Source organism: Giraffa tippelskirchi, chromosome 4 (genome assembly GCF_054371585.1).
Source record: "Giraffa tippelskirchi isolate mGirTip1 chromosome 4, T2T-mGirTip1v1.2.pri, whole genome shotgun sequence".
NCBI lineage: Eukaryota > Metazoa > Chordata > Mammalia > Artiodactyla > Giraffidae > Giraffa > Giraffa tippelskirchi.
This window is the reverse complement of record NC_137278.1, coordinates 157012124-157028754: the sequence shown is the minus strand read 5'-3', so window position 1 is coordinate 157028754 and position 16631 is coordinate 157012124. Positions and strand designations below refer to the sequence as shown.

At 36.9% G+C, this 16631-nt stretch overlaps 2 protein-coding genes across 2 annotated transcripts; both read right to left on the bottom strand.

Annotated features, from left to right (window-relative positions):
* Positions 1 to 3946: 3946 nt before the first annotated feature.
* LOC145545679 (olfactory receptor 6C2-like) lies at positions 3947 to 5351 on the bottom strand. Its single transcript, XM_081590505.1, is given in 2 exon segments — positions 3947 to 4008; positions 4457 to 5351. Coding segments are annotated over 2 exon segments (957 nt in total).
* Positions 5352 to 14872: 9521 nt separating this feature from the next.
* On the bottom strand, positions 14873 to 15808 carry LOC145547476 (olfactory receptor 6C2-like). The gene has a single exon (XM_081597117.1). The coding sequence runs from the start codon at positions 15806 to 15808 to the stop codon at positions 14873 to 14875; it is 936 nt and encodes a 311-aa protein (XP_081453243.1).
* Between the last annotated feature and the right edge of the window lie 823 nt (positions 15809 to 16631).

Below are 16631 nucleotides of genomic sequence, written 5' to 3'. Positions count from 1 at the left end.
TTCTTGCAAAGAGTTTAAGATAAAATTTAAAATTTTTAAAAAGAACTTTTTAAGAAGCCAAGTACAGTAAGAACTGTTCTATAATGGCTTGGACATTCTGACCTGAGGATCAGCTTTGTCATTTCTTTATTTTTTTTTTATTATAGTCTATGTTGATTTATTTCTTGATTTAAAGATATTTGAAAAATATATCAATAAGAGAAGGATTTTCATTTGAGGAAAGAGTGGTTAATTTATTTATTTATTTATTTTTCATCTATTTATTTATTTTTTAAATTTATTTATTTTAGTTGGGGGCTAATTACTTTACAATATTGTAGTGGTTTTAAATTCATCCAGAAGGTCACAGACCAGGGCTTAAGCTTCAGCCCACACACATCACTGGACAGGATAGCTGAAGCTATGCCGAGGTCATGAGTTCAGAAGCCAAAAGAACTATCCTTCTGAGGAATGCATCCACTGTGGGATACAGTACGGGCTGGGGACAGGATTACACAAAAGACAATATATGATCCAAAGAACAGAAACATCAAGAGCTTAAAATAAGCATAATTCCTCAAAAAGATGGGAAAGATACTGATAAAATGAAGGATAAAACATTATAAAAATAACTAGGTAAAAAATACTGCTGAAAAACATAAATGAAATAAAGATGAGACTAATACCAGGAAAGAAAGAACTAAAACAAAAATAATGAGCTAGAAGATCAGATCTGATAAACCCTTCCATAAAGCAGTAGATAAACAACAGACTGGTTCCAAATCGGGAAAGGAGTACGTCAAGGCTGTATATTGTCACCCTGCTTATTTAACTTACATGCAGAGTACATCATGAGAAACGCTGGGCTGGATGAAGCACAAGCTGGAATCAAGATTGCCAGGGGAAATATCAATAAGCTCAGATATGCAGATGACACCACCCTTATGACAGAAACTGAAGAAGAACTAAAGAGCCTCTTGATGAAAGTGAAAGAGGAGAGTGAAAAAGTTGGCTTAAAACTCAACAACCAGGAAACTAAGATCATGGCATCCAGTCCTAACACTTCATGGCAAGTAGATGGGGAAATAATGGAAACAGCGAGAGACTTTATTTTGGGGGGCTCAAAAACCACTGCAGATTGGTGACTGCAGCCATGAAATTAAAAGATTTTTGCTCCTTGGAAGAAAAGCTATGACCAACATAAACATATTAAAAAGCTAATTTTTTAATAAATAATGTCTCTGATACAGAAAAGTAAACAAATATACTTTGCTGACAAAGTCCCATATAGTCAGAGTTATGGTTTTTCCAGTGGTCATGTATAGATGTGAGAGTTGGACCATAAAGAAAACTGAGCACCAAAGAATTGATGCTTTTGAACTGTGGTGTTGGGGAAGACTCTTGAGAGTCCCTTGGACTGCAAGGAGATCCAACCAGGCCATCCTAAAGGAAATCAGTCCTGAATATTCATTGGAAGGACTGATGCTGAAGCTGAAACTCCAATACTTTGGCCACCTGATGCAAAGAACTGACTCTTTTGAAAAGACCCTGATAAGATTGAAGGCGAGAGGAGAAGGGGATGACAGAGGATGAGATGGTTGGATGGCATCACTGACTCAATGGACATGAGTTTGAGTAAGCTCCAGGAGCTGGTGATGGACAGAGAAGCCTGGCATGCTGCAGTCCATGGGGTCACAAAGAGTCAGATACTACTGAGTGACTGAACTTAACTGAACTGAAAGCGGTAGAAAACAAGACATAAGTTGATAATGGAAAACAATAAATAGGTAGGTAGGTAGATAGATAAGCACCAAAAAACAAATGCAGATGTCAAAATCTAGATAAGTGTTACATGTGGAGAGAAGATTAACAAAAGGAAATAATAGTATATTTCCTATACTAGAGAAAGATAGATATCTCCAAGAATGCTGAAACAAGATGTGCTCAGTTGCTCAGTCATATCCACTTTTGTGACCCCATGGACTGCAGCCTGCCAGGCTCCACTGTCCATGGGATTTTTCAGGTAAGAATACTGGAGTGAGTTGCCATTTCCTTCTCTAGGGGTTCTTCCCAACCCAGGGATCGAACCTAAGTCTCCTGTGTCTCCTGCATTGCAGGCAGATTCTTTACCCACTTAGCCATTGGGGAAACCCTGAAACAAGACAGAAAAGCAAATTTTACATCTTAAGAAATCAGACATTTAAATATGATCATAAAATAAAAGAACACCTCAGAAGACTGGCCACACAAAAGACAAATTTGAAGACCCTTTTAAAAGACATATTCAAATGCTTGCGTGTTAAGCAAATTAGAAGGTAGTAGTTAAACTAAAATAAATGGCGAAAACAGTAAACAAAAATATTAATCATACAACAGTCTGCTACTTTATTAAGAATATAAATTTTACTTTCATGTACTCTGGTAATTATGAAATGAAAGGAAAGAAATGGTAATTATGGGTAAGACTTAAAAACAGCACTTTGAAAGTTTCCTGGTGGTCCAGTGGCTAAGACTCTGCTTTCCCAATGCAGAGGTCTCAGGTTCAAATCCTGATCAGGGAACTAGATCTTCTATGCCTCAACTAAAGATCAAAGATCCCATGCACCATAAACTAAGACCCAGCAGAGCCAAATAAATAAATAGTACTTTGGTCCTACAAAAAAATTTAGACGCTACTATCAAAGTTTCAGGAATGTGTTCAAAACTAAGACATTTTAGTCAAAATGCAAAATGTCATTCATATCTATTTGTATTCTAACGCAGTTGTTGCTTGAATGTAATTTATGAAATGGAGTGGAGAAAAAGTGCTATTTTAGTGGTATGTTTCTCTAGAACTGGGGAGCTTCCCTTGTGGCTCAGCTGGTAATAAATCCACCTGCAATGAGGAAGACCTGGGTTCCATCCCTGAGTTGGGAAGATCCCCTGGAGAAAGAAAAGCCTACCCACTCCAGTATTCTGGCCTGGAGAATCTCATGAACTGTACAGTCCATGGGGTCGAAAGAGTCAGACACAACTGAGGGACTTTCACTTTCACTTTTCTCTAGAACTGAATATTTCCTACCATGTATTGCAAAGGAAATGCCTGAACTTCATTTATCACAATGAATAACAGATAAATACCTCCCTCTACCAAAGAAAGGAAAAAAAGACTAACTTACTTGATTGGAGAGCAGTCTGTAAAATTATTTGGATGATTTTCTTGAGCACATTTGCTTTCATTTATATTTATTTATTATATGCATCAACCACTTGATAGGTCATGCACTCAGGTTATGCATTCATATCATTACCATTATCCAAATGGTGGGAGTTGCTTATTGGGAACATCCCATATAAACAGTAGAAATATTTCACCTACTTAAAACACTTAGTTCCAAAAGACATTCAGAGTATCAGCTATAAACACTTGAGTATGTAAAATGTTCATCACATATTTTGATTACCAGCTGATTACTGGGTGGCTTTGTGTCAATCGGTGCACAAATGTCAATTGCAGATGGTCCAAAATCCTGAAATGACAGTTAATTTCAAGGACCCCAGTGGTGGGGCTATTGTAGACTGATCAACCATTGTTGCATCACTTCTACTACACTCTCATCACAGATTATAGATTAGCAGAGTATAAACCCAGCCAAGCCAAAACAGAGAAAAGAAAACTTTTGTGCCCTGATGGAGAAGCTGACATTAAATAATTTGAAGCAATCTTTAATCCATCACAGCCATAAATCTGAAAATGCCTCTAAGGGCAAAAGTAGCTGCATACAATCAACTGCCTCTTCAACTGTTCCACCATTTGCAGAATCTTGTTTCAGCAGCAACCTGATTACTTTAAGCCAATGGTTTTTGTGTTGTATTTTGGCTTTTCTAGTTGTTCTCTGAGCAATTACTCAAGGAGGACATCTATCAATAATCTTCAAAGGCTATATTGCAACATATTGACAAGGCTGGTCTGAGGAAGAAGAGAGCTTTACATTTCCTGAAAGTTCATGTATTTTCCTCTTGAAAAGGGAAGACTCCTCAAAATAGAATGTATAGCAAAAATGGGAAAGAAGTGATACATACCAAAAGTGACACACAAGTCTCATGAGAGACGCATATTTGAAATGACTAAGAAGAATTGGCTGAATTCCAAATTAAGAAGAGAGAGGTTTTAGCAGTTTCAGAGAAGAAGAGAAATGCTCATGCCCTTATGCTGGGTCCTTCAGCATTCTTTCTTCTCAACTCTGTTTCATGCCTATCAAAATGTGTCATTCTCATGACTTCAATTTCCATCTACATTCTCATGATATATCTTTGATTTTCTTTTTTTTTTTTCAGGCAAGGCTCTATTAGGGACCCTGCTGCAGCAGGGGGAGTGAGAGCACGATTTGAGCTTGAATTCCCAGTATTCCCAGTATGCTGTTCTACTACTTCTTTGCATGAAATGCAAATCTTTTAAGAATGCCATAAAAAAAATAAAAAATAAAAAAAAGAATGCCATAGAAAGAGCACTTAACCTGTTTATTTCTCAGGGGATAAATGAGAAATTTATTTCTCAAGGGCAACAATATAGTGAGCAGAGAAACTCCCTTACTAATGGCCACTTCATCTTTGGCTGAAGGTTTCACATACATAAAAATGCAACTGCCATAGGTGATGGAAACCACAATCATGTGGGAAGAACACATGGAAAAAGACTTTTTTCCTTTCCTGGGCAGAGGATAAACTTAGAATCATCCAATGATACATATGTAGGACAGAACTACACACACAAGGGTCACCATAAAGGTCAACACAGCACAGAATATAACCAGATGCTCTAAGAACCATGTATCAGAACATAAATTCTTCAGTATTGGATAAGCATCACAGAAAAAATGGTCAATAACAGAGTCACAGAATTCCAGGTAGGGACTCAGGCCAAGGGGTGGAAGGATAATCAAGAAGCCAGATACCCAACAACAGAGGATAAGATTTCCAGACTCTACTCTCATGATTGTCATATAATGCAGAGGTTTGCAGACGGCTACATAGTGGTCATAGGACATCACAGCCAAGAGAAAAAATTCTGTAGCCCCAAAGAGGACCATAAAAGAGATCTGGCTGAAACAGGCATTGGTGGTGATGGTTTTGTTCCCACTTGATATGATGTAGAGGTATTTGGGCACACAGGCCATTGTGAATGAGATTTCTAAGAAAAAGAAATTTTGAAGAAAAAAATACATAGCTGTTTTAAAACAAGAATCCACAAAGATGAGAGAAATTATGGTCAGATTCCCAATTACACTAAACATATATGTGACCAACAGGAAGATAGAAACCAAAATCTCTAGTTGTAGGTCATTTGTCAAACCCAGTATGATGAACATTGTTATTGCTAAATGGTTTCTCATCACTGACTCTGTAGTATTGCCCAGTCTTCAGATAAAAAACATAGAAATTGGATCCGAGGAACAATTTCAAAATATCACAGGATCAAAATAACTACAAGTAACATTTAAACCAATCACATGCATTTCCTTCTATAACCTGATAATTCATCTTTCATTATATGATGACCTCAAACTCCACTGAATGTACCACAGAAGAGCTGATACACCAAACAGAAGCTAGCAGGATTTTTTGCAGTTTCAAATCATATCTCTGTCATCTACTATATGAGCAACATTGGGAAAGTCACTTAACCAATCAGTGCTCCCAATTTCCTCCTTAATAAGATGAGTTCAATGATAATAGTACATTGTAGCATTATTGTGAGAGTTAAATGAGATAAAGCATAACAATCTTACAATGATACATAGGAGATGATAAGCACTATATAAGTGGAATTTTTTATTTTCTAGAGCCAATTTGATAATCTCAAAAATGCATTTAGCTTTTTTATACATTATAATTCTGGGTTAATAAATATGATGATTAGAAATTGTCTATGGCATGTAAAGAAGAAGATATCTAAATGTTTTTAGAAATAGAAAATTGAAATACTGTTAATTAAAATAAATCTAAACACAGCAACAAAATTTTTCCTGCATGAGAAACTCATGGATCAGATTCTCTCACACATAAATTGTAATTCTTATTTAAAAAGTTAGTCTTTACTCCATGCATTACTAGATTTATTACATAACATAGGTACTATAATCTTAGCAAGTTACATGTTTATTAATTAAGTTCACTGGTGAATATATATGCAAAACTCAGCCTTCACAAGAAATAAAAAATGCCTTTAGCTTTTTGGGTAGATTTGTTCCATCAGTATTTTCTTCCACACCTCAGGATTAATTTCATCAGCATACAAATTTTTTCTGGTTTTCCACATACAATTTTTATCATACATTTATCATACACTTCTATCATAATGTCTCATATAGTTTTCACAGAGATTTGATACTTAGAAACATGTTAATTTAGACGTTCAGAAACAAAACAATTTCAGTTAAGAAAGATGGGAGGGAGGACATAAAACTGAAAGCAATTTGAAAAAAATTAACCCATTTCTATCTCAAATAAATACCTTAACCATTACAATGACAGAGAAGAAAAAGAACTAATCCAAATTTATCAACATATTGTTTTGGAGGAAGAATAAAACTGAGATTATGCCTTCAAATTTATGTTGTTATTCACTTAAAATAGACTGTTACAAATATAAGTTTTTTTATAAGTCTTAGGGTAAGCACAAAGCAAAAACCTGTAATAGATACACAAAAGAGACAGAGAAAGAAATCTAAGTATATCACTACAGAAAATCATCCAGTCACAAAGGGAGCAAACAAGAGAAGACAAAAGGAAAAAAGAATTACAAAACAGAAGGAAACATAACAAAATGGTAATACTAAGTTGATACTTAACAATTATTTTGAATTTCAGTGGACATTTCTCCAATCAAAAGCCAGAGTCAAAAAACAAAACAAAAACAAAATAGAGTGGTATATCACCTATATCTCAATTTAAAAAATAAAGTAGCTGAATACATCTTAAAAACAAAAAGCCCTAATTGTATGTATGAGGCCTACAAAACTTTCACTTCACTTTTAAGGTCATATACAGCCTGAAAGTATTAGAGAATGATATTTCATTAAAATGGAAACCAAAAGAAAGCAGAGGTATCTACACTTATATCAAACAGACATTAATAAAAAGTCTGTAATAAGAGATAGATGTTTATATATTGATTAAAAAGTCAATCAAATAAAAGAATATAACATTTGTAAATATTTATGCACCCAACACGGGACCCAACAGACCTAAAGGGAGAAATAGACAGCAATACAATAATAGTAGGAGATTTTAATTCCCCACTATCAATCATGGATGGATAGATCATCATGACAGAAAGTCAATATTGAAACATTAAACTGAAACTACACATTAGACCAGATGGACTTAATGTTTACTGAAGCTTCCATCCCAAAGGGGCAGAATACACATTCTTTTCAAGCAAAAATAGAATATTCTTTAGGAAAGACCACAATTATTATTAAACACAATTATTAATAAACTTTTAATTATTATAGGCCACAATTATTAACAAAGTTCAGCACGTTGAAATCATATCAAATATCTTTTCCAGCCACAATGAAATATGGAAAAAATGTGAAGTGGTAAACTTGACCAAACTTATGGAAATCATTTTATAATATCAAATATGCAAAATATCATCACTATGTTATATACCTAAAACTAATACAATGTTATATGTCAATTATAGCTCAATAAAACCGAGATAAGAGAGAGAGAGAAATTACCTAACCATACATCTTCAGTCTCAGTCTGAAAGGAGGGCAGGAAGAATTGTAAATAAATCCTGAACTATTTTTATTAAAAAAAGAAAGTTCTAAGTTTGAGATTTTGGTGGTAAAATCAAAATTTTGGGCAAAGTTAGGCTGACGTTGTTTTATATCTATTATAGGAATAAGCAAATAAATACACGTTGATTGTCAGAGTTGAACGTCAGTCTTTTAGAATCACTTAAGACTGAATCAGGAAAAAAAACATCAAGAAATGCAAAACTGAGGGGAAATTTTTGTTGAGAAGTAGAATACTTGCATGGTCATAAGGTATACTCCCATAGACTGCTTATTAGTTAAGGGAACTGTTATGATTATACAACGGAAAAGGCAGACAGCAATCAGACATAGTGATCAGCAGTGTCCCTTTGAGAACAATAAAATACCATGGGAACAGTACTCTAACGGTGATAGACAAGTGATGGTGACGGACAGAGAAGCCTGGCATGCTGCCGTCCGCGGGGTCACAAAGAGTCGGACACAACTGAGCGACTGAACTGAACTGATAGTACTCTGGCCGAGGATAAATAAACTGAATATAACTATGAAGGATCATCAGAGAAAAGCAAACTGAGGAAATTCTATTGAAAAAAGGAAGTGACGAAAAAAAAAAAAAAAGGAAGTGACGAGAAACTGCTTTCTACAAAAATGTACATCTTTAAAATATATACACACATGATGTACCAAATATAAGCGGCCAATCATGACACCTAAATCTAATATTTTATCCAATGTGGATACTAGGTAAAAGAGAACAAAAAATTATAATATTGGGTTAGTGCAAAATGGAAATGTGGGTGACGAATTAGGTAAAATTATTTTATCAGTGTTAAATTTACTAAACAGTACTCTGATTTTGCAAGTAAATATCAATTCTTTGGACTTACACAGTAAATGTCTAGGGATGCAGCAGTAAAGGGCCGTGATGAAAATATTTTTCCTTCAAATATATCATGAAAAAATTATCATGAAGAGAAAAAGCAAAAGTGTTAGGCACTCAGTCGTGTCCGACTCTTTGTAACCCCATGGACTATAGGCCACCAGACTCCTCTGTCCATGGGATTCTTCAGGCAAGAATACTGGAGGGGATTGCCATTCCCTTCTCCAGGGGATCTTCCCGACCCAGGGATTGAACCCGGGTCTCCTGCATTGCAGGCAGATTCTTTACCATCTGAGCCATCAGGGAAGAGAATTATGAAGAAAATTAGACAGCAAATAGCAAAGTAAATGGGGAAAATATTAACAATGGGTACACCTGGATATTCACATATTCTTGACGTAATTGCTAATTTTGCAAGTTTTCTGTAAATTTAAAATTATTTCCATATAAGAATTTAAAGAAAAACCCTCATTTTACCTTACTGCCTATCTATCGCTCCATATTTTTCTTTCCTCCATTTAACAGCAAATTTCCTCCAAAGAATTTTCAGTCTGTTTTCATCTCTTTGCTTCCTACCTGCTCTTCCTTTCTCACAGGAAGTACTTGGATTGTTTTTAGAAATTAATGTTTCCCACTCCTCTATTTAGATTTTATATTCTGGTAAGAACACAACATGAGTTCTACTCTTAAATTTTTAAGTATTGCTGACTATAGACACTATATTGTACAGCAGAGCTCTAGATCATATTCATGTTGCATAACTGAAACAATATATGTTAAATAGCGACCCTTCCTTTCACTATTCTTTCTACATCAATCTCGCCTTCACAGTACTATACCATCAAATATTCTTTTATCAAAAGAAATAGTCACTTCCTTGATATCAAATGCAGTAACCATTCATTAATCTTCACTTATTTCAAACTCAATTACTCTTAAACAGGTTCTCAAAAACTCTTTTTTACTCTTAGCTTCTTTATTACCACACCCTTGAAATCCTTAGCTCAGTCCTCCCTCCTCAGTGTACTTCTCTTACACAAATTATCAAAAAAAAATAAATAAATAAAAGACCATACTGCCCTCTTGCATTTATATTACATACTGTCCCAAGGTGACCTTACTAATCACATTATTTCAGTGACATCTAATTCTTATTGAAGCTCAGGTGATGATAATGATGATGGTGATGCGATAGATAGAATATGTATATATGAATTCTTTTTGTATGTCAAATGCCTCCTTTCACACTCACAAAATGAAATTCTTCAGTTTCCCACCGATTTTCCTCCCCTTTATCTCAGTTTTAGCAACAATGTCAGCCAGATATTCAATATAAAACTTAAGAGATATATTTGGCTCCCTATTTTCCTTCTTCCTCACACCAGTACATCGGCAAATACTGTATTTTCTACGTTAAAATACATCTCTAATCCAGCAACAGCTTACCAATGCCAGCACACGGAGCAAAATCCCCATCCTCTCCGTCAACTGATCTTCAGTGTACCCTCTCATCCCCTCTCTAAACATTTTCCTCTGTGGAAGCTGGAGAGACATTTTTAAAAGGTAGATTAGTCCATGTATCTCCCTATTAAAATGCAACAGTACTTCTTATTATTCATGAGTCATCGCTTCCTAACCATCTCCAATCATTCTCTCTCTGACCACTCCCTAATATCTGGTTTTCTCTCTGATCCTCAAGGAAGCCCTGCTCTGAGCCATTGCACACACTGAGCCATCTTCCTAGGTTATTCTTCTCCTGTCTGCATGCTCCTGGATGCCTCTTGTCACTGTGCTGCTGCTGCTGCTAAGTCGCTTCAGTCATGTCTGACTCTGTGCCACCCCATAGACGTCAGCCCACCAGGCTCCCCTGTCACTGGGACTCTCCAGGCAAGAACACTGGAGTGGGTTGCCATTTCCTTCTCCAATGTATGAAAGTGAAAAGTGAAAGTGAAGTTGCTCAGTCATGTCGGACTCTTAGCGACCCCATGGACTGCAGCCTACCAGGCTCCTCCGTCCGTGGGATTCTCCAGGCAAGAGTACTGGAGTGGGATGCCATTGCCTTCTCCATTGTCACTGTGGGCTTGGTTCAAAGGTCACCTATTTCTAGGTCCTCCCCTGATCATCAGATTTAGTGAGGCCCCTCATCATTTAGTTGAGACTTCCCTGGTGGCTCAGACGGTAAAGCGTCTGCCTACAATGCGGGAGACCCGGGTTCGACCCCTGGGTCGGGAAGATTCCCTGGAGGAGGAAATGGCAACCCACTCTAGTACTCTTGCCTGGAGAATCCCATGGATGGAGGAGCCTGGTGGGCTACAGTCCATGGGGTCAAAGAGTCGGACACGTCTGAGTGACTTCACTTTCACTCATCATTTAGTTACTAAAATTTGCACCAGCTGTTTTTCATCTTCTTCCTAGTAATCAACAAATTCTGAAATTATCTGTCTTCCCCTCACTTACCACCAACTATAAGTTCCACTTGGGAAAGGAATTCAAATACCTTGCACTCTCCTCTATACCCGTCTTTGAGGACAGTGTCAGGCATAGAGCTTTGCATGACAACTTTGGCTGAAATATCGACTTTTATACTTTTACAAAGAGAATCATTTAAACAGACATTATAATGTAAGCAAAGAAATTACAACAGGAACTCTGAGAACATTTTTAGGAACTACTTGGCAAAAGAAAGTCTCTCATGAGATGCTTTTTGCCAGTATCTATTAAATAATATTTTATAATAATAATGATGAACATTAAATAATGTTTTAATATTCATGCTAATGAGGAGAAAAAAATAATCAAATGTTCTAGATTTATCTTCCCTGCCATAACTTCCAAGCAGATAATTGATGCTTCCTTTCTTTATTTTCTAATTGGTATACAGTTGATTTACAACATCATATTAGTTTCATGTACACAGCAAAGTGATTAAGTTATGAATATATATACATATTCTTTTTCATATTCTTTTTATTATGGTTTATTAATGACATTATTATGAATGCATTATGCTAAATATATTGATATAAAGAAAATATGCAATTTAAATTCACTTTTCTTATTTTATTTCAATTTTTGTACTACTAGAAAGCTTTAAATTCCAAACTTGGCTCCCATTTACTCCTATTGACTAGAGTTGTTAGAAATTTCAAATCCTTTCTATTAGATGATATTTTTAAAACTTCACAGGAACTGATTACATTAGCTTTTCCACTTTTAATCATTTCCACAAACATCCCTGAAGGGTATGTTCCCTGCCCCAAGGATATGAAGCTATCCTTTCTCCTTGTGAAGTGTTGAGATCCCACCAGGTGGAGCCCCCCAACACAGCACCAAGTTTGCCAAATCATGAAAAATAAAATAAGGAGACATTAACCTGGGTTTCTGAGACAGATGACATGCAGAGAGGTGGTGTTGTTGCTGCCGTTGAGTCACTAAGTCGTGTCTGACTCTTTGCAACCCCATCAACTGTAGCCTGCCAGGCTCCTCTGTTCACAGGATTCTTCAGGCAAGAATACTGGAGTGGGTTGCCATGCCCTTCTCCAGGGGATCTTCCCAACCCAGGGATCCAACCCATGTCTCTGACATCTCCTGCACTGGCAGGCAGGTTCTTTATGGGAAACCCATATATATACATCTAAAATAACCAAAAAATATATTTCTTCAGAAAACTTAAAATGGAGTTATCATATGATCCTACAATTCCCCTCCACAACATTTACCCAGAGAAGACCATAATTTGAAAAGACACAGGTTCCCTGATATTCAGAGCATGACTATTTACAACATCTAAGACAAATGAAGCATCCCAAGTGTCCATCTACAAACAATTGGTCTAAGAAGACATATATATATATAGGAAATGGAATATAAATCAGCCATTAAAAAAAGAATGAAATACTGCTATTTGCAGCAACATGGATGGACCTAGAGATTATTATACTAAGTGAAGTAAGCCCGACAGAGAAAAACAAATTTCATGTAATATCACTTACATGAGGAATCTAAAAAAAAAAAAAAAATACATATGAACTTATATACAAAACAGAAATAGAAGATCCTTAGCAGTTTCTGAACCTTTGATATGGCTCCATATCCTCTCATCATCTTCTCTGAAGATGAGGGAACATCACCAGGTGTAGGCTGGTGGCAATCTGAGGCCAGCAGGGACTGACCGTGAGCTGCCTGATGGCAGCGGGCTGAGAGTTGTGTGGCAAGAAAGCAAGCAAAAAAGCAGGCAGGGAAATGAGGAGCAGGGGGATTCTCCAGAGCTACCTTTAGGACTTCTAGGGGAGGCATTTGTGCACTGAGGAAATGACTGAGTAATCATTTGCATGAGTTATTTTATGACAGGAGTCCTAATAAGGAACACGGAACTAACAAGCCACCGCCAACCAGAAGAGCTCAGGAAAGGTCAAAAGGAGATACCATGTGTCCTGCCACCTCCCAGAATCCTCCTTGCTGGAATACATCTTGGCTAAACAACGCATGTGCCACCGGGAAATACCCTGAGTCAGAATGATTGGCCAAAGACAACCCAGAAACTAATCCCAGCTCCATAAAACGAGACTACAAGCCACATGGAAGAGCAGTCCTCCTGGGTTCCCTTACCCTCCTGCCCTCCGCCTGAGCACCCCTTCCCAATACAGTCTCTTGCTTTGCTAGTGCATATGTCTCCTCAGACAATTCATTTCTGAGTGTTGGACAAGAGCCCGTATTTGGGCCCTGGAAATGATCCCTCTTCCTGCAATGTTTATCTTTCCCCATCCCCTCACTCCCTAATTAGTAACTTCTCAAGTCTGCTCTTTGGAGCTCAGGGAAGATCTAGGAGATCAATGCCTTTCTCTACAAACAAGAAACATGGAACAGAGAACGGCTTTGACCCTGGAGTGCCCCTTGGGGTCCTGCTTGTCCCCTTTTCTTTGATACTCTTCAGTCCCAAAGTGAACAAGGGTGAGAAAAGAAAGGAAATCAAGTTTTGGATAGAGAGTTTAATCATTAACTTGGCAAGGGAACTCAGTTTTATGGGGACACAGTTTCAGTTCTCACTTGAGTCTGTCACTGAGCTATAATCAGACAATAACTTGGGTCGGAATGACAAGAGGCCTGCAGTGGACTGTTTATCTAAAATGGCATCTTCATTCAGGTGTCTGACACCACAGCTGAGAGGCCTGGAAGAGATGGGCTGCCCAGGCATCTTTTTATGGTCTTTCCATGACGCTAGCTTAGGTTTCCTCACCGCTTGGCAAGATTAAGGTTTTCAGACTTTTCATTTGGCACCTGGATTCCCCCCACCCCCACCCCGGGAGAGTGTTCCCAGAAAAGAAGGTAGAAGTTGCAAAGCTTCTTATCTCTTAAGTCATACAACTTCACTTCTACCACACTCTCATGATCAAAAACATAGACCCAGGTAGGTTAAAGGGGAGAGGAAGTAAATTACATCTCATGATGAGGAAATGAGACTGAAGAATATGAAATAACCATTAACCCACCACAGCCACGACTCTGAAAAGACCTCTAAAAGCCAAAAGTAGCTACATACATTCAGCTCACCCTTCAACAGTTCTGCCCTTTGCAGATTCCTGGACTTTCAGATCTTTACTGTTTCACCACCCTCTGATGCTTTAAGCCAATGATTTTTGCTTGGTATCTGCCTTTTTAAAGTGTTCTTACACAAGTTACTAGAGGAGAAGGAAATATACCCATAAACTCTAAAGACTATGTAGTTACAATTTTTATGTATTGCCAAGGGGGTGGCCAGTTGTTTCTATCATCATTTTAGTACATTCAGATAGGAAGGGAAATTAAAACATTCTAAGTTATACAAATTAACATATTATTTATTGTGAAGCAACACTGAAAAGCTTAAAGTTAAAATTAAGGCTGCTTACATTTCCTGAAAGTTGATGTACTTCTCTTGAAAAATAAAGGCACTTCATAACAGATTTTATTGCAAAGAGGAAAAAGCAGTGATATGTCCAGAATAGGTTACATGTGCAAAACTAATGAATTTGAGAATGCTAAGTGGAATTGTTAAATTGCAGATTGGGCAGATATAGAAAGGGTTAGCAGTTTCAGAGGAGTAGAAAAATGCTTATCTACATAATGTTAGTCCCATCAGGATTCTTTCTTAGATATTCTCAGTTTTCTTTAATGCTTGCCCAAATATGTCACTCTCATGGCACAAATTGCCATCCACATACCAATGACAGATGTGTTACTTTAGAGTTTCCGGTGTACTGTTCTACTACTTTGTTGAATAAAATATTAACCTTTTAAGAATGTCATGGAAAGACCGCTTTACTTGTTTATTCCTCAGGGTATAAATGAAAGGGTTCAACATAGGGGCAATAGATGTAGTCATCAGAGAAACTCCCTTATTAAGGGCCACTTCATCCTTAGCTGAAGGTTTCACATACATAAAAATGCAGCTGCCATAGGTGATGGAAACCACAATCGTGTGGGAAAAACACGTGGAAAGGGCTTTTTTCCTTTCCTGAGCAGAGGGTAATCTTAGAACTGTCCTAATAATGTATATGTAGGACAGAACTATGCATGCAAGGGTCACTATAAAGGTCAATACAGCACAGAATATAACCAGCTGCTCTATGAACCATGTATCTGAACATGCATTCTTCAGTATTGGAGAAGCATCACAGAAAAAATGGTCAATAAAAGAGTCACAGAATTCCAGGTGGACACTCAGGCCAAGGGGTGGAAGGATAATCAAGAATCCAGATACCCAACAAGAGAGAATGAGGCTCCTGCAGACTCTGCTGTTCATGATGGTCATGTAGTGAAGGGGTTTGCAGATGGCCACGTAGCGGTCATAAGACATCACAGTCAAGAGGAAATATTCTGTAGCTGCAAAAAAGACAATAAAAAAGATTTGGCTAAAGCAGGCATTGATGGTGATAAATTTGTCCCCACTTGATATGATGTGGAGGTATGAGGGCACACAGGCCGTTGTAAATGAGATTTCTAAGAAAGAGAAATTTTGAAGAAAAAGATACATAGCTGTTTTTAAATGAGGATCCACAAAGATGAGAGAAATTATGGTCAGATTCCCAATTACACTTAACATATATGTGACCAACAAACAGACAAAAATCAAAATCTCTAGTTGTGCGTCATTTGTCAAACCCAGTATGACGAATGCTGTTATTGCTGAATGGTTTCTCATCACTGACTTGGTAGTATTGTCTGATCTTCACATGAAAGTCACAGGAATTGGACCTGGGGAACAATTTCAAAATAAGACAGGATCAAAGGATGCCTTTAAATAACAATTAAATCGGTCACACGCATTTCGTTCTATAACCTGATGATTCATCTTTCATGAAATGATGCCCTCAAAAGCCACTGAATGTACCACAGGGAAGATAAAAGCATTTTGTGTGGGTTCAAATCATATCTCTGTCCTCTACTGCATGAGAAGCCTTGGGAAAGTCATTGAACTGATCTGTGGTCCCACTTTCTTCCTTAATAAGATGGCTTTAATGATAATACTATATCATAATGTTATTCTGAGAGTTAAATAAGCTATGCCATACAACATCCTTCTAATAGTAATTGGGAAATAATAATCTCTGTATAAGTGTTATTTTCTTATTTTCTGATGCCAATCTCTCATAATCTCAAAAAAAAAATTTAAACACATATTTAGTTTCTCGGGTAGCATCTCTCCCTTTCTCATTATTTTCTTCCTTATCGCTAGATTAATTTCATCAGCATACAAACTCTCTCTGGTATTCCACATATAATTTTTTAAATCTTTCCCATTGGGGAGTGACATTTCTATCATAATTTTAATGTTTCCTATAGCTTTCATATAGTTTTGACATTTAGAAACACATTAATCTGAATATTCAAAAATAAAAGCAATTTATATCAAGAAAGATGAGTGGGAGGACATAAAACTGAAAGCAAGTTGAAAAAAATCAACCCATTTTTACCTCAAAATATATATAACCATACAATGACAAAGAAAAAAGAAGACCTAATCC